We start from the raw sequence: 26,393 nt of genomic DNA, 5'->3' as shown, positions 1-26,393 counted from the left end.
CTTTCTCAGCAGGTGCAGTTTCAACAAACCCTCAATATTTTTTTAAAGTGCCAGATTATGACCCTCAAACCTATAATGTAGTAATTTCACTCATGCAAAAACATGCTGAGCATGTGCAAGATGCAAAAAACCTGAAGATTGGCTTTTTCATCACCATGGTAAGCACCGTCAGATATCATGTACGCACTGTTGTTCTCTGTGTGGTTTATTATACCTGTATGTGGAAGTGAAAGACTGAATTGCCTTTTGGTCTGTAAAAAGAGCACAGTCAGTATGTTGTGTGAATTTCTGAATGCCTTCTATTGTAAAACTTCACAGGAAAAGTAGAGTTAGGCAGGCTTCGCTTCCTTTATTCATGTCTTAGGGAACAAAGGTTAAACTTTTAGTTTTGTAGCATCTCAAAATAGCCCTAGGAAACTCAGGGAGTCCCCAGGCTACAGGATATGCCAGGGCAGTGTCCTCTCTACCCACCAACAGTACTGGTGACATGCCTTGCTGGCCTGGCACAGTGTATGCCAACCAGCACCAACCACAGCCCTCGAACAGTATTCCAGATATAGTAGAGAAGTAAATGGTCTTTGTTCTCCCAAGTGGGTTTCTCTTACTCATCTCCCTCTTTTCTATCACTGAAATGACATGTAAAGAAAAAATCATTTACAAAATACATGGAAGCCTTTGCTTGAGTCCAGTGCAGAGATAACCCACTCAGATATCTGGGGCCTCCCCTACAGTTTCTCTGGTTTTCTTTCTTGGTTACTGTCCAAGGAGGTGCCTTTTCAAGGGCAGTTGTTGTCAGAGCATTACCAGGCTTACTGAAAGCACAATTGCTAATGTAGATGAATGCTAGCCCTTTTCAGAGTGTTTTTGTTCTCTGAGGAGGGTGGGAGGGGATTGGTCTTAACCCAGAGAATAAAAGGAAGCAGAGATTGCTGTGACCCCAGCTTCACATTCTCCTCATCATTGGAGAGGTTTGCCCTAGTCCCAGACTTTGAATAACTGATGCTGTAAGTCTAACTGCTCCTCATAAAGAAAAGGCATGGCTTTGTAGCTCATAAAAAATGGGGTCTGAGAAATAAAAGATGTCATAAAAAGAGCACCCCTCCAGCAAGTGGAACTCACTATCCCTCTGTGAGGAGATCCTCTGCCCTGTGCAGATATCAAGCCTGCGGGACTCCGTGGGGCTAGCTGTGCCACTCAGCAAGAGCTGTTGCTCCTGGTAAGTGAGGAATTCACTCCTTACAGCATCCCCAGCACTCACCAGGCACATATGCTCTTGCATGATGCATGTCCATGTTGATTAGTTACCCATCTGAACAGAAATGACCTTCACTGGAAGGTGATGCCATAGGTCTTGGGTCCCTCAAAAAGAGGTTGTTTAATCAGGAAGCAGACTAAGGGACAGATATTCCCTATTCTTGCTTTATATTTAAATTTATTCCCCTCCAGTCAATGCTCAGGTATGTTTTCTGTCTCTTAGTATGTTCCCATGGATGGATGAAACTCAGTGAGTTTGTCAAGTCTGGATGACACGGCCTCTCTGGGTTGTCAGCCCATAGCTCACCTCAGGCTCAGTTTAGGCTTTTGAGCCTAAGTGACTTCCCAGATAGAGCTGAAGGGCAAGGCCAGAACAGACTGTTACTAGAGGCACCACCATTACTATGGAGCACCTGGTCAGTGAGGGAAAGGGAATAGTTATGCTGCTGTCACACCACAGCTTTTAGTAATATAATGGTATTGGTACAAATTTGCACAGAGATTATACAGAAAATATTCCCTCATGGACTCAAACTAAGTATTCTGACATGAGAGCTGGTCTACATCTCCTCACAACCAGCCCAGTGTCCTGCCCTGGTAGCAGCAAAAGCCGAGTCCAGGAGCTAAAATTGGGTGGGTGTAAGTGCCACTCCCTTGCTTTATTTCCTCGGTGACTGAGGGCAATCAGAGGTGGCATCTTTGAGTAAAAGTTTACAAGGGGTTTTCTTTGCACAAAGAGAGTGCAATTGGCAAGATTCATGTGGCTTCATTCTTCCTCCCTGACCTGCTTTCACTGCCATTATTCATTAGCAGCATTGTTCATTGTTCGGTACCTTTTGAGATGCATTAAATGGTTGCCGTGAAGTAAAAAGAGTATTATCGCTTGGCAGGATGAGAGGGGAATGCAGTGCAGGCAAGGATGCAAACCAGCATGGACATATCTGATAGCTCTAGGAAGCCTTTGATTAAATATAGACGTGGAACACTAATACATGTCTGTGAGGGAAGTTTAATGTTGTGTGATGGAGCTGAGAAATGTATAGAGGCTGATTCTTATCTCACACCAGTTTTGATTCCACTGAGATATTAATCTGCTTCTGCTTTTTACCAGAAGGAATGTGGAATGAGACTCAAAAGTGAAAAAAAAAAAAGGATTACACCATTTATTTCTTTGCAGCACTGCCCATTTCTATCTGCTCAAGATCTGACCCATAATACTTGGCAGTCTGTGTACCTCCCAACCATCTGTAACAGTAGTCATCCTTTTTTTTTTTCCTTTCAAAATAGCAGTTTTATGTTATTGTCTCCCAAAGGCATGGCTCATAAATAACTCTGCCACGCTGTATAACCATTCTAAATGGAATTTATACACACTGATATATTTTGGGGAATATGTTTAGGAAGGGTTTTTTATTATGCTATCTTTACATGTCATCATAGTAATAGCTGTTGCATTATATTTGTTTCATCTCAGAAAAAATACTGGAATAACAGATGAAAGATCAGAATGCTCAGAATGCTCAGTTTTCTTGTGACACTTACTGGTTTGGATTGTAATTCTTGAAGCATTGTCATCTGGGTGACACACTTAGAGGGCTCTCTGACCCCTCTGAGTCACAAAAGATCTCGGGAAGTTTTAGTAAGAGTATTCATCCTTGATTCCTTCATGAACTCCAGTCTGCTTAATGTTAATTGAAGTTCTCTTCAAATTCACTTACATTCTTTTTGCCTTCTGTTTCTTTCAGTTCCTTCATACTTGTGCAATTTTGATGTGTCCTTGAAAACAGTCCATCCAGGTGATGGGCTTTTCAGGCCATTGGGGAGGTTAAGGCATGTTAGATGCAGTGAGTATTTAGAGAGCTGTGGGAATGCAAGGCTGCTGTGAGTGTGCTTGCTGATTTACTTTGGCTCCTGATATGGAGGGAAGATAGCCAGCTATATTTTTCTTTCAGGAGAACTCCAAAGTTCTGAAACAAGTTTTTTCTCCGATTCGAGATGTGACCAACTACTTTATCTTGAGCCCAGGAACCTATGCCGTTTATCCTGCTACAACAGAGGACCAAGAATTTGAATTTCTCTTGCGAATTTTCATAAAGAATCAAGACTACAAAGAGTAAGATAATCTACACTCCTTAAAGGCCCCAGACTTGCAGTGTGCCAGGAATTAACTATTTAATGTCAAGATAATTAATGTGGCAATTTGCTTTTAAAGTATCCTTGAAGCGTGTTGGAAAGGCACAGACAAGTGTTAAGCACAGAGCGCTGAGGGGGATCCAATGTACAGTCAGATGCACAAGGATTGCCACAGCAGAGCAGGGCAGTAGCTCATCTGCAGCCACAGGGGTCTCAGCTTTGGTGCACAAGGAAGCAATAATTGTGAGATATGTCCTCCACCTCTGATTGTGGAGAAAATTCTCTTTACAGAAAGGAGGACTGGGATCTTGTTTTTCTTAATTCTTGGCAGCTGTTATGTAGTTTCTTATGTTCTGCCGGCTGGATGCCAGATGGATCATGTCCCATTCTGCTCAGAGTGGGACCTAGAGAAGCAAAGAGCAGTGAAAGGCCTTGATTCTTTCATTCAGCCCCCTCATAGACAGGCTGGCAGGGTTCCCTGTAGGTATGAGACAGGCCTTGAAGATAAATTTGTTGGAAAAATGCTATCTTAGTTCATGCAAAAGCAGCTATTACCACATACACATATTCACATTATCACATGAATATCTGGGTGTGATTTACTTTACATAAGCAAACCCCAGTATTCAGCCTTTACCAAATGACCTCCAAGCATCAGATGTGCAGTGGCTTCCCTTCAGCAAGTTTTACGGTGGAAATGATTTCAGCTCTTGCTTCATTGGCCCATATCTCATTATTGAGATTGCTTTCTAGGCTTTGGTCCCTGACAAAAATAGCCCAGAACCAACTAAGGCAACTCCTTAGTTATGGAAAACAAACATAAGAAGTCTGTGCTGTGGGCTGGACTGCCTTCAGCACGATGAGTCATGCACTAGATGGCTCAGCCCTGAAAGAAGCACTTTTCAGGAGAGTCTCTGACTCTCACAGAACTTTGTGAGCTAGGCCAAGCATGGAGATGCCCTTCCCATGGGTATCTGCAGCACTCACCTATATAATAGCACAGATGCTATAAAAATAGAATCTGGCTTGTCTAATTTCTCTACCAAAGCAAAATTCATGTATTGAATGTTGCTACTAAGTGTGCCTCAGAAGGAAGGGTGACCCTGGCTCAATTTCAGACAGTCTGCAGACATTTAGAAGGTGTTGCCTTTTAATAGCCCAGATGCTATTTTTATTCCTGACTGTTAAGCTAGGCAAAGAGAAAGCAGGTGAAAAATGTATGTGGCTCAAGGCAGAGCAGCCCTGTCTTCTGTGTGGTGAATTTAGTCCTGGCATGCTTGGAGTAAAACAAGTTACCCTTTGTCTGCTGCTCATGCCAACAGAGCTGGCTTGGGGAAGGCAGTGGCCCCAGAGCAGCTGGAGACTCGGATCTGTTTGTGACTGTTTGCACAGAGAGACCCAGGACTGGTGCAACAAGCTTGACTGAACTGGGACAGGCTGGGTGGTGTGGGTGCTGAGCATCCTGTGGGGCCATGGGCTGGGCAAGGCCTACTCTTGGTGCCTGCCTTCTGCAAGGTCTGCAAATCAGTGCTCTGAAAAGGCCTGTTTTCTCCCAGTTTGACTCTTGTAACTCTTTTCTAGGAACTCAAACTCCCTGACCAGCCGAGTGCTGCCGATGGTAAGAGTCTGTGAAGATGTAGATACTGGTGGTGGTTCGCAGAGAGCTGGCTGTTCAGTAGTCACCTCTACTGCCTCCTCTTCATCTGCTCTTTTCTACCTTTACCTTTACAGCCATTACCTGTTCCAGAGTTCGACTCTGGCATCCTGTGACCTTGCTGGGAGAGCAGGGTACCTCTCTGGAGAGATGGAAGTGACAACAAAGCCCTTCCTCTTCATGTCTTATTCAGAGCCTGATTTTTAAGGAAACAAATCTTATACTGTCCCTTTGTCCATCTGTCCTTTTCACCTCACCATCTTTAACACTTTGACCAACTAAATATAGCAGAGGAGAGAGCAGTTGAAAGATACTAAATTCTCACAATGTCTGTAAAATGTATATCAACAGAGTAGAGAGAGGGAAACTTTGACTAATTTCTGAGAGTGGCATTATACATGCCTTCCTCATGGGAATGGCTTAATTTAGGTGCTTGTACCTTATAAAGCACAGAAATCCATAGGGGTAAAGCCCAAAGCAGATTTCTTCTGATTTTCTTCAGGATATCTTCACAGGTGCAGGGCAAGTTACACTTCAAAACTGGCTGCATCTCTAGTTCGACCCACATTTCAGCCTGTCTAGCCCAGCGATGATCTGTTGCTTCATTTCCTTGCTCTGAACTGTGCACACGTTGCCAGAGCTGGTCCAGTCCATGCTACTGTCTCACCAGCAAAACCCTGCTGCAAACCAGTGCAAACACAGTGCAGGTCTTTGAAGCCACAGGTGTGAAGCTGCTTCAGGAGAACAGAAAACAGTCTTTTGCTTGTGACTAATTTTCCAGCATGAAATTAAAACCCATTAGAGGAATAGTGTAAATGGTGGCTTGTTATCTCTTTCCACTGACAAGCTGCCAGTTTATTTGGCTGTTGTCCTTAGCCAATGTTTAGACTTTGATGAATTATGGTACCCACACTTTCTCCTCTTGTTCAGGTGTTTGGGCTTCACTGGTGTGAATTATCTCACACAGAGCTGAAGGCATTAGGCCTTGGGCTTAGATTTTTTTGGAAAACTTTATATAATGTCAAGGATAGTTCCCCTTAGTGCTTGGTGGATCTTCTCAATGGAAGGTTGAAAAAAATCACTTAACCATTGAATTGAAATTGCTCAGGTACAGTCAAGCCTGCCTTGGGACTGAGAAGGTACAAGACAAAGGAAAAGTCAACTCCTGTTCTGTTTTCTTTGTTCACATGAATCTTCGCATGCCCTGAGCCAGTGATACCAACTAGGGGCCATCAAAAAGGATCAGGCTTTGTATTTCTTTATTCATGTATTGACTTGTTAAATTCCACCATAGATGTGATATGTCATCTTCCTTAGGCCTTGAGCTGCTCCTTCCTAGTTGTACTAAATGCTAACACCCAAACTATGCATCTTCCTTCATTGCAGTACCTGTTCCTCACTCCTAGCCCACTTCACTTTTGGGGTGTTAAAACTCAGCCTGTACTGTACATTCCCTGTCCCTGTTAAGTGCTGTCTGGATTGGCAGACTTTTGCCTCCAGTTGTTTTGTAACTGAATTATTTATGTCTGTACTTTGTCTTTGATGCAGGATATACCGACACAGAACCAGGACAGCTCATATAAGGCTCTTTTCCTAAGATACGCTAAGCAGGTATCCTATCTAAAACTTCTTGCTGAAAAAATAAATAAATAAATAAAGACATGTGGGCTCGCAAAAAGAAAAACTGAACTATGATGTTGATACAAATCCATCTAATTTTTTTTTTTTTAAATGTAGCTTGATCCTCAAGTGGATACCCTGAAAACAGTATTGATTGACCTGCCAAATCCCACAGAAAAATGGGACATTCAGCTGGGATAGATTGGCTAGTGCCATATATCAGTCGAATATCAGAGATTTGTAGTTGCTCTGGTGAGGGGCTTGTATGTGTACTCTTTTTTTTTTTTGGCTCTGGTTTGTTTATTTGCTGAAAGCAATTAGAAAGTCTTGGGTATTCCCCCCCTCTCATCAGCATCATTTTCCATTTGCCTTCTCAGCACTTGGAAACCAGACATCAGTCAGCGTTTGAGTAATTGATTCCTGCTCTTTCAGAGCCAAGCTCTGTGTTCACAGGAGAAGCTTTTAATGGTTTAATAAACTGTTATAAAGAACTCCTTGACTTACTCAAGAGGAAAAAAATCACTGTTAAAAGTCTCTGCACAATGGAACTCTTGCTGTTAATAGTTATATCAGTGCATGAAGGTGAAAATGAACATGACCTGCCACACTGGGTGCCCCAGGGGTGTCTCAGGAGGGAGGCAGCCAGGTTTACTGACGGGCAGCTCTGAGGGAAGCAGGCAGCAGTGCCTGTGCTCCCAGTCCACTCACACAGCTGCCTGCTGTGCCTGCCCATCGACAAGTCCCTAGCTAGGGGCTGATGAAGTCAGTAGGTGGTCCCATCACTGCTGAAAATACCCCATGGTGAAGGCAGTGCCTGTAACTCCTCTGCAGACTCCTGTAGGGGAGGACAAAGATTTGCCCAGCACTGTGGAGGGCTTTATTATGCTCCTGAGGGGGGTGCTGATGCTCCTCTGATATATAAGCAGAGGTTCTTCTTGGTTGCCACAGAGCATGATAAAAGGAGTTTTGGGCAAAAGTGACACAGGAGACAGCTTTATGCTCACAGACCTCTCTTTGCATTTTATTCTGCACTAGGGCTCAGCTGTTGATGCCTCGCAGCTGCAACAACTGCTTAATGAAGTGATCCTGCAAGGTAAAGCTTTTACAACCCTGCTGATGTCTTTGGTGCTTCCTTATCCTGAGACTAGTGTAAATTAGACAGAGGATTTAGGGATGTCCTGATGGTCCTCAAAAAATCCTCATTGTGGCTTATTGCGCTGTTGGATCAAACACGAGATGGGCACAGCCCAAGGGCTTGAACCAGCTCAGCCATGCACAAGGCTCAAAGTGCTCTTAGGACTTGCTAGTGCAGCATAAGTGGCCTTTCTTATCACAGATATTTCCCTTTCCCTTATTTCAAGAGGGAAGAGTTTCCATCAGGGCAGGTAGATTGGCAGAGACTGTGAACCTGAGCAGAGCAACTATCCTTGGGGAAGGGAGCAGTAGAGATGCCTGAGATGTGTCCGAGTCTCTCAGTAGACCTCAGCTTGGCACAGAGCCCTTGCTACTGTTGAGAATCTGAGCCAGATGTGGGGCTTTTCAGCCTTCAGACAGGTGTCCTCCTTCCCACTGAACGGTGTCCTGATGCCAGTCACACCCCTCGTTCTCTCTAATTCCTTCTGTTTTGTCAATCCTTGCAGATGAAATGACCAGCCTGGGAGGAAAATTCAGCTTCGATTCATGCAGAGGCATTTTAGCTCTGATGGATGTATCCTTTCAGCAGAAGCAATAAACTTCCCCAGTGCTGCCTATCCTTGCCTTGAGTTATGGGTGAGCTGAGCATCCCCATGTGAGAACCTGCAAGTGTGCAATTAGCCACAATCCTCAATAAATAACTCTCCCAGAGTCTGTGCAGGACTTTGCTGTGCATGCCCTGGCTCTGGTGTGTCTGGTGAAGGGTGAGTCTCTTCTAAAGCCAACTCTTGGTTCTCATTTTCCCTTCTGCAGGGCCTGGGGCTTGGCTAAACTTCACCCTCAGGCAGAGCCTGAGACAAGAGGCAGCACAGAGCTTAGGCATAGCTTAGCTCTCCCATCCCAGCTGCACCACGCTGGCCTGTGGTGGCACTTGAGCAGGCTGTCAGCACTGCCAGCAAAGCTGGTGTCAGGGGCAGAAGCACTGTCACCACTGAATCACAGGCACTTGTCTGGCAGGCCATTCAACCTTTCCAGTGTATCTTTCCTATTTAGATGGATCACACAGTCTTTTTGCTGTTAACAAGACAACACAAGAAATACATTTCTGGCTGCTGTAGAACAAGAGGACTCCGTGATGAAAACATACATTCTTCCCTGTGTGTTTTCTCCCCCTTGCTTGCTCACTGTCTCTTTTCCTCCATGCCTTGAAATAACTTTGAAACATTTTCAGACCTTTACAACTGCCACAAAATGAATAAAAATGACCAGAAGTCTCTCTCTCTTTCATGCTTTCTGCATCTAGCCAGCAAAAGAGACTTTTTCCCCTTTCCAAAGCCTGTCCTGGGATAAGTGGGCTCTGTGAATGCATGGCACATGCAAGGAGCTGACAAAGCCACTGCTCTGCTTTAATTCAGAATGGACTTCTCATGGTCTGGGCTGCATACAACCATGTACAGTGTGACTTATCCTGGCCTGCAAAGTCAGGATCAGCTTTTTTCTCTCAGGTTTCATGGCATTGGCACTTGTCTCCTTATATTTCACTGGTGATGAGTTTTGCTTTCAGGGAGTTTTCACCGTTCCAGCTGCATTAGGTGAGGTGCTGCATGTCTGCCGAGGACTCCTGGATGGAGTATGGAGGGGTGCAGTTCCACTGACACAGTCCTTGCAGGATGTCTGCTGACATTCCTGGGCTCCTATGGCTCAAAGGCTGTTTCTGCCTTCTGACAGAAGGCATCAGGATTGTCTCCTCACGCTCTTACTCTGTCAGTGCCTGTTCCTCCAGGAGGATCCAGCCAGAGCTGATAATGTGAAGCCTCATGCATAGAGGCAAGATCATAGGGCCATGTTCATTAACAGGGCCATCCGTGCTCTGTGACTAAATGTCACTGCAGGTTGCTTTGTGGTTAAAGGTACCATATAAATAGAAACCTTTTGTGTTTATGAGCACAGATATGAGCAGCTGTACGATGTGTCAAAGACGGTGAATTTAACTTCAAGCATAATTGAGAGCAGAAAAGCTTTTGGCTTTCTCAACAAACCGAGGAGGCTGCATCTTATGTCTTTATGTGAAGGCAGCATCCTCGGGAACAAAGACAGCCAGGTTTAGCTCTCATTAACTGTTCGATTCTTAACTAAATGCACAGCTCAACTCGAACGGACGACTCACACTGCAGGAGTTCGGGAGCCTCTGGCGAAGTCTCGCTAAGTACATGGTATGCGGGGGCTGCTCTCCTCCGCGGATACTGTACCCTAGGGCTTTTCATCAGCAGGGAGCAGATGCTCTGTGATATCAAAGCACTGCGGGGGGGAGCGTTACAAAGGTTGCTTGCTTAGTGGGTCAGAGTTCCATCCTCTCACGCAAAGGTTGAGAGCTCAGGAAGCACTGGTGTGTGTAAAGTGCTCCAAATGAGCAGTCGAGGCTTTTCTAGCACAGAGAATATTGAGGGAAAGCTGGGTAAAGGTAGGAAGCCCAGTTAGGCTCAGAATTTGATGGAAATCTCTGTGTCTGTGCCACCACTGGTATTTTTTTTAAAAAAAGCTTTCTAAGATGAAATGAGTTCTTGAACAGAGTCATCTGAAAAATGTCACTTCCTCAGTGCTGCAGTTCATAGTAAAAATGTGTAGGATCCGATGAAAGCCTGTCTGGGAAAAATGTCTCTGCTACGGGATAAGCGTTAGGTCTGGAAGCAGTGAAAACAGTAGCACAGTATTTAGGGTCCCACCTAAATTCCCAGTCAGGGCATGCATGGCAGCTTCTCTGTGTTGGGTCCTTCTCTTTCAGTCTTGGTGCAGGACGGGAAGGTTTCCTGAAGCCTGGGTTGGGCTCTAATTTGTTTCATCCCTCTTGAGATAATCTGAGCCGCGTTGGACATGGGATACCAGTTCCCCATCTAGCAACAGTGCTCTTCCTACTGGCAGCACATCAAGCGTGGCTTGTTGTGTGTTAGAAAAGATGACCCCACACCATTCTGGGACTCGGGGACTCCTGCCTTATTTGACATGTTATGGACAATGCCTTTTTCTCAGTGAAGCTGAGTATCCCCATTGCTTGCTTGCACACATAAGACAGGGAGAGTGAGGAAAAAGGCTTCCACCCGCACAAAACTGTGGGGTTTCTTACAAAGTAACATTCTGTCAGAGACTTCTGGAAATGGGTCTCCCTTGTCATGGCCACTCCATCTTATCTGTTAAACTTCCTTGCAGCCTATTTATGAAGGAAGAAAAGCATACATAATTAGATGTGGCAGTAAATTTGGGTAATGGTGTTAAGGGCTTGAATTCTGCCTTTACATTGTTTTTTAGGATATCTTCAGGAAGGAAGACAGAAACCATTCTGGATTTCTTGATGCTGCTGAACTGAAGGGTGCAATACAAACAGCAGGTAAATCCACAGGTGTTGAACAGCTCCCTTTCTCGTCCCTGTGCCAGTGCAGGAAAGGATGAAAAAGAAAGAGGAAAATAAAAAGAGATTCAGGGAGAAAGTGGTTTGGATTTCACAGAGGTGCCAGTTAGATCACAGCTCTGCCCAGAGCTCTGGGTTGGGGGGGCCAGCAGAGATGCAGAGAAGTACAGCATTGGCCAGACTAGGTTATCTATAGTCTCTCTAGGTCATGGGTGAAATATCCAGTAGAGGAAAGGAGCAAGGAACAGTGGATGCTTGCACTTGCCCCAATTCCTGCAGTTTCTCTCCATGGCAGTGACTAAGTCTAAAAGGAAAACCACAGTGACAGACATTTATTTAGTTTGCACTGACCTCTGTTGGCTACTGAGTGCTGAAACTTGCAGTGAGAGCACGGGATGCTGTTACATGAGTGAAGCAGTTTAGCTGGGTCGTCCCTCTGGTGACTTTCTGTATGAAATGCATCTTTGACACAGCAATCCTCTCATTAGAGAAGTTCCCATTTGGCTACTTTGAGCTCGGAGGGGTGTTGTCCCCAGGAGGAAGCTGGTGCAGGATTGTTATCCGTGGAACACATCAGCTTGGGGAATGTTATATGTAAATTATTTGTGGCTGAGAGATGGGCAGAGTATTAGCATGTGCCTGAGGAGTGCAGCACTGACTTGCCAAATGTCAAAGGAGGAGCTGCCAGGTCCATTCTGTAAGAAAGATGCTAAAGTGTAAAACTGGGAGGAAAACTGTACATTGAGAAGTCCTGTCAGCCAAAGCAGTGCAGCTATTTGAAGGGATAAAAAGACACTATTAAATGGCAAATTCAATACATGTTTGGCAGTTTTGAGTGGGGAAGAAGAAGAAAATTATAAGCTCATTATTGCTGCCTTCTGAGCCAGACAGCTACATTTGAATCTGGCTTGGCAAAAGGATGATCCCAGTCCTGGCTTTTAAGCAGGAAGGAGCAGCTGACCCCAGAAGGCGTTTGGGAGCTTGGTGCTACCTCTGGGAATGGTATTAATGTATCTAAATACAGTTCTTTGCCAGCTGTTCCCTGAAGTGTTTGTTGCTTTTCCCAGCAAAACACTGAAGTGTGTGCGTAATTTTCACTGTTTTGCTAATGCTTCCAAGCATGATAAGGATGGGGCAGAGTAAAGCAGGCCAGCTGCAATAACAGCATTGCTGCCCTGAAATGCAGGGGCACTGGCCTGGTGTATTTACATGCTCCTCACTGACAACAGTAAAGGCATCAAAATAACTTTTAAAAATAGGGAAACCAAATCTGTATTTTAAAGCTTGGCTAAAAGCAGAGTGGGGAGTAGCCTTTTAAACAAGGGACTGCACATATTTGGAAGGTCTTGGGAACAGAGAGGACTTGTTGATGAGGTTAATTGAGAGACATTGCCAGGTGTGCAGATTTCAGAGCAATTATATCTCAGACTGACCAGGACAAACTGTTGGTGTTTTACTAGTGTAAGACGTGATTATAGCATCTTGTAAGCAGCACTACAATGTTTGCTGGAATCTGTTCTCCAGAGAGAGCTTGATTGAATTCCCACTCTCTTCAAAAGGTTAAAAATAGATAGAATTCATTGCTTACTGCCTCGGTGGTTCTTGGCAATGGTTAAAATCCAGAATAAAAAAAGACATTTCATTAAATAGATTTATTTTTAATTACTAACTTTTTCTCCTGAGAAAAGAATCTAAAATCAGGTTTACCTTAATTTGAAATATATCTTAAGCCCAAATATATTTAGATTCTTTAAATATTCAGTTTTGTGTATCTGCTTCCTGCTGGAGACCTCCACCTAGGCTCATGCAACTAGAGTTTGCCAATGGTGGTACTAAACCACCTCCATCAGCTCTATCTCTCCCTACACAGCTGTAGAGAACCTATTTCTTTTATTTCTGCTTGTTCAACTAATTTATCTCCATGATGAGTTCATTTAAAACTGAAAAGTTTAGAGCTGGTTGAAAAGCCAGAAAAGTTACTTCTCATCCAGCTGAGCCACTGAAACTGGGAGTGAGCAAATGAGACTTTTCTGAAGTCTCAGAGAAGGCATTAAACCGAAGCTATCAGTCCAGCTCTCTGCAGAAAATTTCCCTTTTGTTTCGCAAATCAGCTTTTAGTGCAAAATATATTTAAATCATTCCTCTTATATAGCCAGCACATTTAGGGTAGTTTTATTTAACTAATAAAAGAATCATTCTAAAAGGCAATTTTTGTTCATTCAATTGAATACCAATTTCCATCCAAACAGGCTGTGACACAAATACTGAATAATCAGCTAATAAAAAAGAAATGCACTCTTTGCCATTTTCTAATAGAAGAGAAAATGTAAAAATTAAGAATCCCAGGCATGCTGTACTGCATAATAGCATGAGCATGCGGCATCTCCCTGTTTAGCAGAAAGTGCCAGTGCTATTATAAATGCTTCACTCAGACTTTAACAGTTATGAGCCAAAGAAAACCACCCTTTCTTACAGAAAATAAAAGCTAAAAAGGCAAAGCAAGATAATACTAGATTAGTTAGCTCAGTGTTTCCTGCTTGCTGACTTAAGCCACGATCCAAGTAAGTGAGTAAGACGACTTTGATTTTCCATTACCCTACTGTGACTCTTAGGCACAAAACTGTGGAAAGACAGGCTGCTGTCCAGGGGTGCAGGGAGCTGGCATGACAGGGTGGGGGGCTGAGGGAGAGCCCCAGCTACTTTGCAGGGTGCACAAGGCCATCAGAGCCCATCCATCATCTTGCAGTGTCTTTCCAGTGCTGTCATTCCTCTTCCCTCCACAGGCCTGGCCACTAACGACCAGCTCCTGCGTCTGCTGGTCTTGCGCTACGGCGATGCCGTGGGGAGAATTGGCTTCTCTGACTTTGTGTGCTGCATGCTGCGCCTCGAAACCATGACCTGTGAGTCTCAGCGCTGGGGCCTGGGCACGGGCAGGGGACGTGGCAGCAGGGGAGTTTGCAAAGCCAGATGGAGGGCAGCAGCAGGAGGGAAGGGACACGACACTACACATGATAATACATGTCTAACAGCATAGTTTGGAAGTAACAGACTTGCCCAAAGTCCAGGCATGGTCCAAGAATCCCTCGGGCAGCCTGTTTGTCAAAAGCCAGATTTGTCTCCTGCCCACAGGAGCAACTGGTGGGTAGAGGGCAGTTTTACGTTGAGAGAAAGCAGTAGCTGGGAAAGCAGCCCTCACTGACAGAGGCCAGAAGGAAGGTGGGCCCCCAGTTTCCCATCAGAGCTCATCGAGTGCTTGTGGGCTGCAGTGACACTGAGATGCCCTGTGCTTTTCCCTGCTGAGGAGCAATGACAATGTATATCCAAAGCTTCTTCAACTGTCAATCTTTTTCTGCTGCAAGAATTTAGCCTGGCCCCTGCAGGCTTGTCCTTAAAGCCCCTGTGCACTAAGACTTGTTTTCCAAAAACAAGATGTGTCCTGTGCTGGTGCTATTCCACAGAAGCTTGAGCATCATGGTCCACAGCAGAGCTTCCTCCAGGGTGGTGTGAAGCATTGCTGGTACCACTGAGGGGACATTGCCTTCAGTGGTGCTCAGCGAACAGGAGTGAAGTGCCCCATCTCAAGTGGAAGGCAGCTTTCTCTTTTTGTTGAAACACAGAAAAGTCTGAATCACAGCTAGGGAGGGGTCTTTTTTTTTTTTAAACTAAAGAGATATATTTTTCCCACCAACTTCAGTGAAGTTCTCTCATTTTTCTGGTAAGGAGAAGGTCTGAGATCCTTCTCAGTGGATAACAAGCCATGCCCTGTTGTTGCATCCAGCTATTGTCTGGCAGTTGCAAGGAGGGATAAATAAGCCTTTGCCTAAATGTAAATGCAATTCTGTTTTATGAAAGCATAATTTTTGCTACTCTAATAATAAGTGTTTTGACTGGAAATACTGGTAGTTAAACAAAGGGAGCAATTGTGACCCTGGTGCTAGAACATCATTACAGCAATTTATCTCATCTTTGAAATGAGCAGGGTTTCAATAGTGCATGGAAATGAGTGTTCATTTTGTCCCATGTGTTTTTGCCACTGATGTTTAATGGGCCAATAGTGGTCAGCAGATCCGCTCGGATGACACTGCCTAAAATCCCATTTCAAGGGAGTACAGCAGAAGCAGCTCAGAAAGTCAGACCATGTCCTGATTTTAATGCTTTCATTAAAAAAAAAAAAAGAAAAGAAGAAGATAGCTTGTAAACACCCATTTTTTTGTTATTATACATGTCACTTGCAGTAGATGAAAGTTCTTACGTCTAAATTAGTACAATGATTTTTTTTTCATCTAAAAAGGATCCTCTTACACTGTAAGTGCGAACATAAAGACAAAACATCTACATCCACGTGGAAAGGAACCTCTAAAAGTTTCATTGCTATTTGTAATGAGAATCTTAAAATGCTCTCAACTCTTTCAGTTATCAGAGGGTTTAATATGGAATACATTTCTCAGACTTTTCAAATCATTGTGAATCAGTCAGTTACAGGAGAGGATAAGGGTGCCAAGTGGGAATAAAAGGCAGTAAACCTTTATGATGATGTGAATGCAGCAGGGAAGACAAAATCTGTCCCATTAAATCATTACTCATCCTTTCAAGATAGCCAGAGATGAGACCCAAACCAAAAGCAGCAGCTCCTTTGCAAATTCTATTTAACTGGAGTTAATGAAGCAGTAAAGAGGCACTTACCTCTGCCCAGAGGAGGTAATTTCAGTGCTGCCATTTTTTCCTAAAAAGATTGCTGGGTGCAAGCCTAGCCCTGCAAATGCAACCTTGTCAAGGGATGGAGTGCAATATGGGGATTTCCTTGTTCTGTGCCTTTCTTCAGAGCAGCGTAGGCTGGATGTGCTTCACAGTGTTAGCTTTCCTCTCTGCTCTGGACCATATGAATAGCTCTGGTTGCCTCCTAAGGGGCAGAGGAGTAATGAACCTTTGTACCCTGTTCCTACCCTCTCCCAGCAGCCTTGTACTTTTTTCTAAGGCTGGGCAGGTTCCAAAACATGCATGATATTACAAGTCTTTTTCATTCAGGCTGGGAAACAGGCTCCTGGAGAAACACGTCATTCAAGGATAGACAGACTTAAATTTGTTTCAACTTTTTATTAGTGTTTATAACAGCACATTTCTAGGACAAAAGTAATTTCAAAATAAATAAAAAGAACTCAAAGTGGTGTGGTTTGAGTTTATCCAAACACTTGGGTTTGAAGGTTTCTCCTAGACAAATTGCAATATAAATGTGCAATATAAATTGATATAGAATATCAATATTCGAGTGGATTTAAATTTTCTGATGGCAAAGTGTTCAGTCAAAAAACTTTCAGCAATGTTAATTTCAAACTCTAGCTGAATAACAGCAGCATCTGCATTTATATTCCCTGGAAAAAGCTTGCAAGGCATACTAATGACTTCAAGAGAATCACTTTCTTTAGGGCACACTGTGATCACTCACTGCCAGGGAGGATGGAAAAGGACCAACAGAAAGTTTCCCTGTGGGAAGATGTGTTTCATTAGTTCACAGTTCTCCTGTCAGTCTTCAGGCAGGAAAACAATTGAAACAAATTATGAGAGGAGATGAAAGCAGCCACATTGAGCACTCCCTGTTCCTACACTTCCAAATTCCAGCCCTGAAACTGGGATGCCTTCCCAGGCTGTGACCCTAGGGCCAAGGTAGAGGGGGTACCAAGCACAGAAATGAGATTTGGCCAGGCAGGACAGTGTGGGTAAGCACCTGAGCCAGGCAGAGCATCCCAGAACAGGGATTGCAGCTCTGCCTCTCAGCTGCCACTGCCTTATGTCTGCTTTGCATTCCCGCTTCCTCCTCATGAAATGAGATTTTCTTTGTACTGCCCTTAGATGCATTTCAAAACTTAGCAGTGGGCGGATCACAAATTTCAATGACGGCAGTGGAGGTAAGAATGCTCCCTCTCCCCTCCTCCCTTCCTTTCCCCTCCCCTCCAGAGGGTTTTGCCTCTGACACCAACAGTGGTGAATGTTTTGCCTGGCAGGAGGTGCATAATATGTGGAGATATTTCCCTGGGGTTCCCTGGCCCCAGTCACAAAGCCTCGCTAGGGCAAGCAGAGCTCAAGGGTGGCCATCCATGGCCAAAGCCCAGAGGCTTCCCTTACTGATGCACCAGCCTGTCATTGCTGGAAACATTGCTCAAAGTGACTTTGAGGAAGTGACACAAAAAAAAAAATAAAATCCATGCCCTCATTTCTTACTGCCCCATCTGTTAATCCTGAATTGCAAAACATCTTGGTTTTAAGAAAGAAATAGCAGACAAATGTTTGTTGCTGCTGTTTGTCTTAAAAGCACAGCCTGAAGGATAGCAAGCTGAATGGGGATACATCAAGCTTTTTATCAGTTAGTCTGAAGCAAAAATCCTGCTGTGCTCCATAGTGATATGCCTGAGTGCTGCATTTTATCAGTCTGGGGACTGTTATTTGACAACCCAGTGTTTAAAAAGATTTTTTAAAAAAACCTTTTACAATCTTGCCAGCTCCTGTTTACACTCTGTGGTTAGTGCAGTGGCTCACAGTTCATTAAATCTGTTTTGCACCAGGGGCGGAGCAGAGTTTGCAAGCAGAAGACCCGAACCTGTTTTTTAGGGTAGTCTGTAGGATAAGCAGGTTCCCAGAGGTTGCTATCCTTTCCACTTGCAATCAGGCAGGTGCCGTCCTTTCCCAGCAATTGCTCCTGCTGCAGCTGCTGCAATAATTTATCATGGAAAGCAACATATGGAAAATGTTTCTGGGTCTGAATTGTAATAAGGGAAAAAGGCAATTCCAAAACTCCTTAACTGTCCTGTGCAGGACAAAAGGACATAGTCATTGGGTCAGAGCCTGAAGGCACCAGGACACGTCTGAAGACTTGGTGTAACATCACTATCTAAATGTACCTTTTCTTGTCCTTTCTGCAGTGGCTGACTCTTGTCATGTACACCTAAAGGAATGTCAGAGCTCATGGTAAGAAGTCTCAATACTATACAAACTGAGAAGAGGGGGTGGGTGCCCTTACAGTGGACACAGGGAATGTGAGTGGAGGCCTTACAGAAAGCTCACCCTGGGATTATATTAGAGAAAGGTGAGAGCTGTGGCATGAGCAGGGCTGGAGAGGGGCTGCCAAGGGATTTGGACTTTGGACTATTTTTCTGGGGAATTGGTGATGGTGATGGCCTTATCAGTTACACAGACACCAATGGCTCAGCTAGCCACTTGCCCCTGGTTCCCACCTGAGGTAATACATTTTCAACAGATCAGCAAGCAGAACTTCCTTTTTTTTGTCTTCTTCTGAGAGGTACCCCTGCATATCTTACATAGCTGCAGCAAATGTAAAGTCAAGTAGAGGGTGGGTATATGAAATCACTTAGATTTCTTAGTCACTCTGATTCCACACTTTTAACTGAATTATGTGATTTAGTTTACCTTTGAACAACAGTCCCCATCTTGTGCTTCACTTCATGTTTGGTCCCTGCACGCCAGGCCTAGAGAGGGGCTTTTTTCCTCTGAAGTTTACTTGGACTTTCCAATTTTGCTACTTAGTTCTCATGAAGGATTCTGCCTTTTCCTGCAAAACTTGCTCTGTTTATACATCCATAAACCATCTCAGCCATCATGCCTCTACTGACCCTCTGGGATGCAACCGTTCGCAGTTGCACTGGTTAAAGTGTTAGTGCTGGTCCCAGACATTTGTCACTGAGGAGCAAACAGGGAGGAAATTAGAGAAAATGTGCAGTGCAGAGCCGGTAGCCTCCTGCCATTGTTGACCCCAGGAATTCATGGAGCATCCTTGGGCAAAGTCACACACATTCCTTATCAACCCGGTTCAAAAATGGAGTGAAAAAACCCAAAACTCCCACAAAAAAAACCCCAAACCAAACCCAGGACATCTATTGAAATCCATGAAATGCATTCAGATGAGCCTTCCGATAGACAGGAATTACAATAACAAATAATACATGAACAGCATCTCTGGTGTTTCACACCCTATTTCTGAAGGCAGTTGACACTGGATGCCAGCTTTGGTGAGAAGTTGTAAGGGGAAATGTATAACTAGGGTGTAAATTACACTCCCCCAGGGAGAAAGCATGGTAGGTTCAGGCCCAAAGCAGGCATGGCTCCATGTCTTTCACCCTTGGCTCCAGGACAGCATTCTTGCCCAGCTGCTCTTCTATCTTGGCTCCTGGTTACATCCAGAGGGTTCATCTGCAGCACGAGCTGGGCTTCATCGCTTCATCACTCAACACTGTGATGCTTTCACCCCTCTGATCTCTGTTTGCACACACTTGTTTGTTCGAAAGTTTGCCCTCTGCATTTGGAGAGCTTTGGACCGTGCAAACCTGCATTTTGATGTGTTGATGTGTGCAAACAGAATATTCACAACACAGCACTTGCGCTGCAGACTATCATTAGGTAAATATGAGGCTAGAAGGACTTCACTTTTGGAGATGAAGTTGCTTAAATTGTTGCTTGCAAATTATATTCATAGTGCATTTAGTCTTCTTTTTTTTTTCCCTTTCATGAATCATTCATAAACTGATCATAACTTCTGGGAATATATAATTAATCATAATTTTCACTTACCAGTTTGGAATGAAATCCTGCCTGTAGGGTGTTTGTAAGCAGTTCACTTGAGCAATTTAGCAGACACTTGCACCCAGAGATTGGGCAGTCATGGCACACGACCCCTCGGAGGACTGAGACTGTTTAAACTAGAGCCTAATGAACTATGAGTGATGTGGAAAAACAGGCTTGATGTCCGCTGAAAAAATTCCCTTGGAAAAAATATTCACACTAGTGATTCCTAAAGACTGACCTGAAGCTGTCTGTGTTTTGAGTGAGTGTTTTTACCTCTGTTTTAGGTGGCCTCTCTCCTCCTTCGTAGAACACTGCCCAAGGCCGTCCCATACGAAAGCCATCCATGGGGTTTTTGAAAAACCACCGAGAAGGAGTGAAGCAATGGGCAATTTGGTTGGTTACACTGGATAGTACTCAGATGTTGGGATAAAGACTCCTTTTCAGGCAAACTGGAGTTGCATTGGAGAGAGAAGAGGAGCTAATGTGAGTGATCTCCTGGCAAGCTGGTAGTATTTAGTGGTCTGGGCAAGCAATCTCCTCTCCTCTTCCTGTAAATAGTACGGCTGGTTCTCCTGATCAGGAGAACCTGCACAGAAGTCAGGAACAGCTCCATTAACCCAATTGCAAATAAGAATAACAACATGCCTTTTGTGTGGAAGGACTGTGTATTGTGTAGGTTACAAAAACAATTCAGACAGAGTTTTATTTGAATTATTTCTTAATTTGCTCGTGTGCCATTTCTAAATGCCAGAAAAAGATTAAAGAAATTAGTCATAACTCATAAATAACACCAGAAGATTTTTGATTTTATTTATACTTCTTATGAATAAATTTTTTTTTTAAAAAAAGTCTTGAGCATATTTGAGTTCATCTATAGGGATTCCATTTTATTTGCTACAGCAATGAGGAGGCATATTAGAGATGTTGAACAGATTGTTCAGTGTTTTTTTCTGACTTCCAACATCTATATCAGGACTGTCTGGGAAGAGACAAGTTTATCTGAACCGCATTTTCTTCCTCTGTCCTGATGTTTTAAAAAATATAGAGCTTTTTTAGACATAATTCACACTCACAAATTTAACTTAAATCTGCAAAATAACTGTAACCTTTCTGTACCCACAGTGAACTTCATTTTCATACCTTTTTATCATGGTGATAAGAGCAAATTTAGTGATCTATTCTACTCAACTACTGAAAAAAATAATCTTTGAAGACTCTGTGAAAATGCCAAAAAAGAAGGATGCAAATGTCAATGGATGAAAGAAATTCAGGGTTGCCATGGCAATATAATTCACACTGTGCCTCACCCAGACCCTCGGTACAAGTTTCCATTGAGGCATCTGCATGCTAACCATGTATTTACCCATTTGGCAGTGAGATATTACACACTGGAGCAATAAGTATCTCACAAGGTAAAGAAGAGACTTTGTTATCATTAGGTGAATCTGCATCACTGTCTCATTTAGCAGCTTGGAGAGCTTTACTCATGCATGTAATCCCTGTGCAAGAGGGGCCACTGAACCCACTTTTCCACTGAAAATGAAGCGAAAGTGAGATCAGTAAAATGAGACTATTCTAATATTTTTCAGTAACTTTTAAAAAAACTGATTCCTTTTTGAAAATGTGATTACACATCCCACCTGAAATCATTAATCAATGATTAAGCTCTCTGAAATTGTTGGCGAAGAGAGAAGATGAATAAAAAATGTGGCCATGGAAAAAAAATATGCTTTGCTAAAAAAGGCATATCAGTAGATCCATTTCAGAGAAGTAGGCATGTTTAGTTTAGCCTGGGAATCCAAAAAAGGTAAGTAGAAATCTTGAAGTACTTCTGGATGATGTCCACCCCAGAGGTCAGGGATGCTCAAAACAGCTCAGACCTGCTGGGAATAAGCTGACACAGAAGTCACCTCTGTTAAAATTGAAGAATTCAGTTCAAGTCAACTGGTTCAAATACATTCTTGTTGTTTGGAAGTCCTATCTATAAAAATACCAAGCTATTAAGATCAATCTTAAAAATCTTAATTTGCAGACAATGTATTACTTCTTTTGTTACAAAGCGTAATTGCTTTTCTGCAGAAGGCAATTCTGCTTGTCATGAGACAGAGATCCTTGTCTCATAACTTAGTCTGGCCAGAGACTGAAATGTCTCTTCTTCATTAAAAGGCTAGCACAGACACCAGACATCCCAGGTGAGAGACATCACCAATGCAGGAGTTGTCTCCCCGTGAGCAGGTGCTGGGGATGATGCCCTTCCCATTCAAAGGGGCACATGTGTGCCTGAGCACAGAGCCTCTGCAGCCAGTGCCCTGCAGACACTGCCAGCCAGAGCCCACCTTCACCTACATCCCACCAACCTTCTCTCAGGTGTGTGTGGCCTCTGTGGTCTGTGCACACCAGTGGTCTCAGGGACAAACATACAGCCCCTTTTTGTTTGCGGGCTGGCGCCTGCGTGCTGATCCTGCACTGGGGCAGAGAGTAATAACTCACTGCTGTCAAGCTGAGCGTGGCTGCCTGTCTGTGGCATTGGAAGAATTGGTATTCCACTTGATTTATACCTCCAACCAAGCTAATTAAGCAACAATTCAGGAGGAATCCATCATTGTGACAGACTTGTTGATTAACCATCCCACAAGCAAAGTCAAGGGTGTTTGGTAGCCTGAAAAGAAAAAAAAAAAAAGAGGGTCAATAGGGAGAAAAACAATGATTTGACCATAATACAGCGGTGACTGTTATTTCCAAAAGCAACAAGAAGCTTAATACATTTCAAAAACACAGGGGCCAACATTGAAAACAAAGGCAGCTCAGATCAGTGGGGTGTTAGATAAAGAGGGAAAACTTCTACATCTCATCTTTGTGTGATTAAGCTGTGAAGGCCAACTTTATGGGGATGGTACCCCTATTAAAATCTTCAGTGCCCCTTCATCTGTGTTTGCCAGCTCTGAAATGTTAGTGTGATCCCCATGAGGTTTCTGGCATTTGTGAAAGCTCTGAGATTCATCCAATTATGATAATATCATCTCTAATTTTTTTGATTAAAATCAGTTTCCAGTCCTCAGGGACACAAGTCTGAAAAGCCTTAAGAGAATCTGCTGTTAGAAATTGAAGAGCAGGACCTCAAACAAATGCTCTATTTTTAAATCTTCGTGAGGCTAAAATCCTCAAGAGAGTAAGAAGCAGGCAATGTGAAGAAGGAGAAGCTGAAGCAGAAGAGATTAGTGATGCTGAGCTCCCTAGCACTGAGGATGGGATGTAGAGCTGATGAAATTAGGTAGGATCTAAGCCAACCATTAGCATTAGAAGGACTTTGGTGCAGAAGTGGTGACAGCTGACCTTGCAAGCATAATCTCTGGATGTAGATCTCAAAGCCCTGCTAACTGCCCTTCTTCTGAGACTCAGAGGCCCATCTCTCACATCTGCCTGGCAGAGGCCATGCCCAAGTCATCTCAGGATGAACAGAGGAGGAAGCTCTTGCATGTCTTGCCTGCTCCTGAAGGTGTTTCCAGAACATGCAGCCTGGATCAAGGCTTTCCCAGATGCCCTAGAGGCCATGCTTTTGATGTCCCTGCCTCAGTGAACACATCCTGCTGTTGTGGTATGGGAGTCTCCCTGGCCAGTTTTGAAGTAACTGAACCTCCCTCTCCATCGTTGGCCATGCCTCAGTTTCTCACAGAGAAACTGCTGCGATTTATACGGAATAGCTTTCACACTTTTCAGGAAAAAAAAAAGGCACATTATTCCATAATCTCATGCATGGCTGAAGCAGAGAAGACTGGGTTTGACCCTGGCTGTGAGCAGCCCACTGGCCAATGCACTTTATGGCACACACTAGTGATTTCTATTTTTATTTCTTAGTGCAATGCATTTCTCAAAGCAGGGACCAATCATGCCACACCACAGCAAATGCCCTGTCCATGAGCTGCAGAGTCAAAGGCATCTCTTGGCCAAGGGTGCACCAGTGAGAGACTGGTATTCCAGTGTGCAGCCTGGAGGGGTGCCTGGGAATGCTCAGCTCTTCCTGCTGCCTTCAGTGAGATGCGACTCTTTCTCAAAAGAGGTACCTGTCCTTCTCTGAGTAGGAGGCAGATGGAAATCCTGGCAAGAGTAACCTCCCTCCCATACTTAGGTAGCTCAGCAGGAGCACAGACAAAAGTTGGGATCATTTCTGTGGTGGGGATTACCAGCTGTGTTTGGCATTATCATGCTTAGCCTTTGCATTTGTCTTTAGGATCTCTTTGCTGCAGGGTTGTAGCTGAAATATTTTACTATTACCTGTCAATTCCTTACATGAAATACCTTATCCTGTAATTTCTAGCTGCACTCCTTACACCTGGTCCCACTCTGTGATAGCTGCAGCTTTTCAGCCCTGGGGAGGTGGATGCCCAGGCAGTCTGAGAGCATATCAGCCTTTTCAGGGCAGGTTTCCCAATGCCCTCCACCAAGCTGACCATTGCCTGTGTGCCTGCTGCCAGCTGCACTGCCAGCTGTGCTGCCAGCTATGCCTGGGTCGGGTGTCCCCAGCCTGCTGTGGCACTGGGGTCCATTTCTGCTGCCTGGCAGTGACATCTAGAGGCTCTCTGGCCTGAGCTCCTGTCTCTCACTGATCACAGTACTTGTCAGGCAGAAACCTGTCCCTCAAAAAGCCCCTGGGAAGTGTATTCACACCCTAAGTGTGAAGTACCACAAGACTTAAATCCAAGTCCTTCCCTCACCCTTCTTCCCTAAACCACCACGGGAAGGATCTTTGTTGTAGCACCTCATGGAAATTTGGTATTGCTTCAGGGATAGCAAAGGTTTGGGAGAACCAATCCATGTCCCTTCCCAGAGAGAAAAACTGGCCCATATGAGGCTGGTGCTGATTATATAATACATACAGTTTTCCACTTGAGGAAATATTATTTCCTTGCTTTACATGCCATCCATTATATTTGCTGCCATCTAGCATCAAATGCAAAGCTGCCACAGAAACACCTCTGCATTGAGGCTAGCTATGCAAGACGGAAGATTATTGTGCAAACTGTATCATGCATTTAAAAGCAATGCATTCAAGAAAGGGGGAGGAAATGTATCATCTCCATAAGCTGAATTATTCAGCCAGATGATGAATGCATCTCCTGAAGCATTCCCGGGGTTTGAGCTGAAATGCCTACCATGGAGAGAAGGAGGGAGTACTATTGCCTGTATGAAGGGTACTTGGTATTCAATACAATGTGTATTCTCTAGGGTGATATCCCATAGGCATTTTGAGTCAGCAGAGCAGATTGCAAATGATCTTCTAGTCTGAAATCAGGAAAAGAGCAGCTTAGTGGAGTAGAGCTCTCTCACAATGAAAAATTTGTGGGAAGATTGAAAAGTGAAAATGTGAAAAGTGGGAGGAATGGCTCTTGCTCATCCTGTGTCTTATATCCACTGTCCTTGACTCTCTATTTGTTTTGCTTGCCTGATGCCAAGGAGATGGGCTGTAATGATAACTCCTAGCTCCATGCAGGGAGAAATGCTGGGACAAGGTGGGAGGCATAGCCGTGGGGCGAACTTTCTCCATCATCCTCGGATTTCATGGCCTAAACCCCCTTTTTCTTTATCTCTGAGGGACACAGGTAACACCTCCATCCATGGGGCAGAAAGGTGCTTTGTTTACTAACGGTGTGCATGATTTGCAAAACCTAAACACAGTCATTAACATACAGAACTTCTAATGTGTCTAGTTGTTTAGGGTTTTTTTTTTTCCAAACTAGCATTCCACATGATCTAGAGCTCAGAGTTGAGAGGAGGTGTGGAATGAAATTGAGGTTGTCAGGTTGTCTTGATTTTACTGGATGGCAAGAAGAATGGTTAAAAGAAAATAGCAGCTGTAAGTGCCAGATTTTTCTTTTTCAGATACTTTCTTTTTTCTCTTAGGCACTGGCATAAAAGCTTCCCTTTTCATTATTTCATCAGAAGAAACCAAGGGATTTTTTTTCCTCCCATTGGAAAAAAATACAGTTTCAGGCTTTGAAGGTAATTGGTAATGGCCAGCACAATGTTTAATAAAACTTAGAAGATGAACTGGACACCTGACCCATGGCCCCCAGATGTCATTCATTCCCACTGAGGTCCCTTGGCTGAAGCCTTCCAACCAGGCTGAAGATGTTAGGAAGCCAAAGGGAGTGTCCAGGGAAAGGCCACAGAAAATTTCATATTAAGAATTATATCTTATATATCATCTATTATTTGAATTCTCATTGAAGGTAGCAGAGGGAAATTCTGGTGTTTGTAGTACTCAGCGTTTCAAACTGCTCCTTCAGGTGTTGGCTCTGGCCTGGGGAGGGGTTGACATCACTCCTCCTTCCCAAAACAGAGACATCAGAAACTCCCGGAACTTTGATGGGGCAGGAAGACACTCTGTGGCATTGGTGGAATAAAGAAAGAGGACCAGAGAGTATGAAGCTGGGCATGTATGGGTCTGTGTACAGAGAAGCAAAGGCAGCACTTTCTGTGCCACTGTAGAGGTTGCCTGGTGCAAGCACCAACCCCTCCAGCAAGCGGCTGCTCCGAAAGTGGCTGCAGAGATGCTCTGGGGAGTTTAGTGTGTCTCACTGTCCTGAAACAAAACCATGGGGGCCTGGGAAAGTCACACCAGACAAG

General features: G+C 44.0%; 1 protein-coding gene across 4 annotated transcripts in view; it reads left to right on the top strand.

The window, feature by feature from the left end:
• The window catches only part of LOC116784250 (calpain-13-like), a 49,971-nt gene extending 29,419 nt beyond the window's left edge, over positions 1–20,552 (top strand). For 2 of the 4 annotated variants that reach the window (XM_032682653.1, XM_032682651.1), the window contains 12 exons: positions 10–158; positions 3,207–3,367; positions 4,969–5,005; positions 6,590–6,652; positions 7,697–7,754; positions 8,302–8,369; positions 9,940–10,008; positions 11,099–11,177; positions 13,982–14,098; positions 17,046–17,101; positions 18,113–18,158; positions 20,054–20,552. In XM_032682653.1, coding sequence (XP_032538544.1) covers positions 10–158; positions 3,207–3,367; positions 4,969–5,005; positions 6,590–6,652; positions 7,697–7,754; positions 8,302–8,369; positions 9,940–10,008; positions 11,099–11,177; positions 13,982–14,098; positions 17,046–17,101; positions 18,113–18,139 — 884 coding nt within the window. In that variant the 3' untranslated portion in view covers positions 18,140–18,158; positions 20,054–20,552. Of the gene's footprint in view, positions 1–9; positions 159–3,206; positions 3,368–4,968; positions 5,006–6,589; positions 6,653–7,696; positions 7,755–8,301; positions 8,370–9,939; positions 10,009–11,098; positions 11,178–13,981; positions 14,099–17,045; positions 17,102–18,112; positions 18,159–20,053 lie in introns of those variants that run through there. The other 2 variants (XM_032682652.1, XR_004356006.1) reach the window with 2 other exon arrangements.
• Positions 20,553–26,393: the final 5,841 nt, after the last annotated feature.

The sequence above is a fragment of the Chiroxiphia lanceolata genome, chromosome 3 (genome assembly GCF_009829145.1).
Source record: "Chiroxiphia lanceolata isolate bChiLan1 chromosome 3, bChiLan1.pri, whole genome shotgun sequence".
NCBI classification, from domain to species: Eukaryota; Metazoa; Chordata; class Aves; order Passeriformes; family Pipridae; genus Chiroxiphia; species Chiroxiphia lanceolata.
This window is presented reverse-complemented; position numbering and strand designations above follow the sequence as displayed.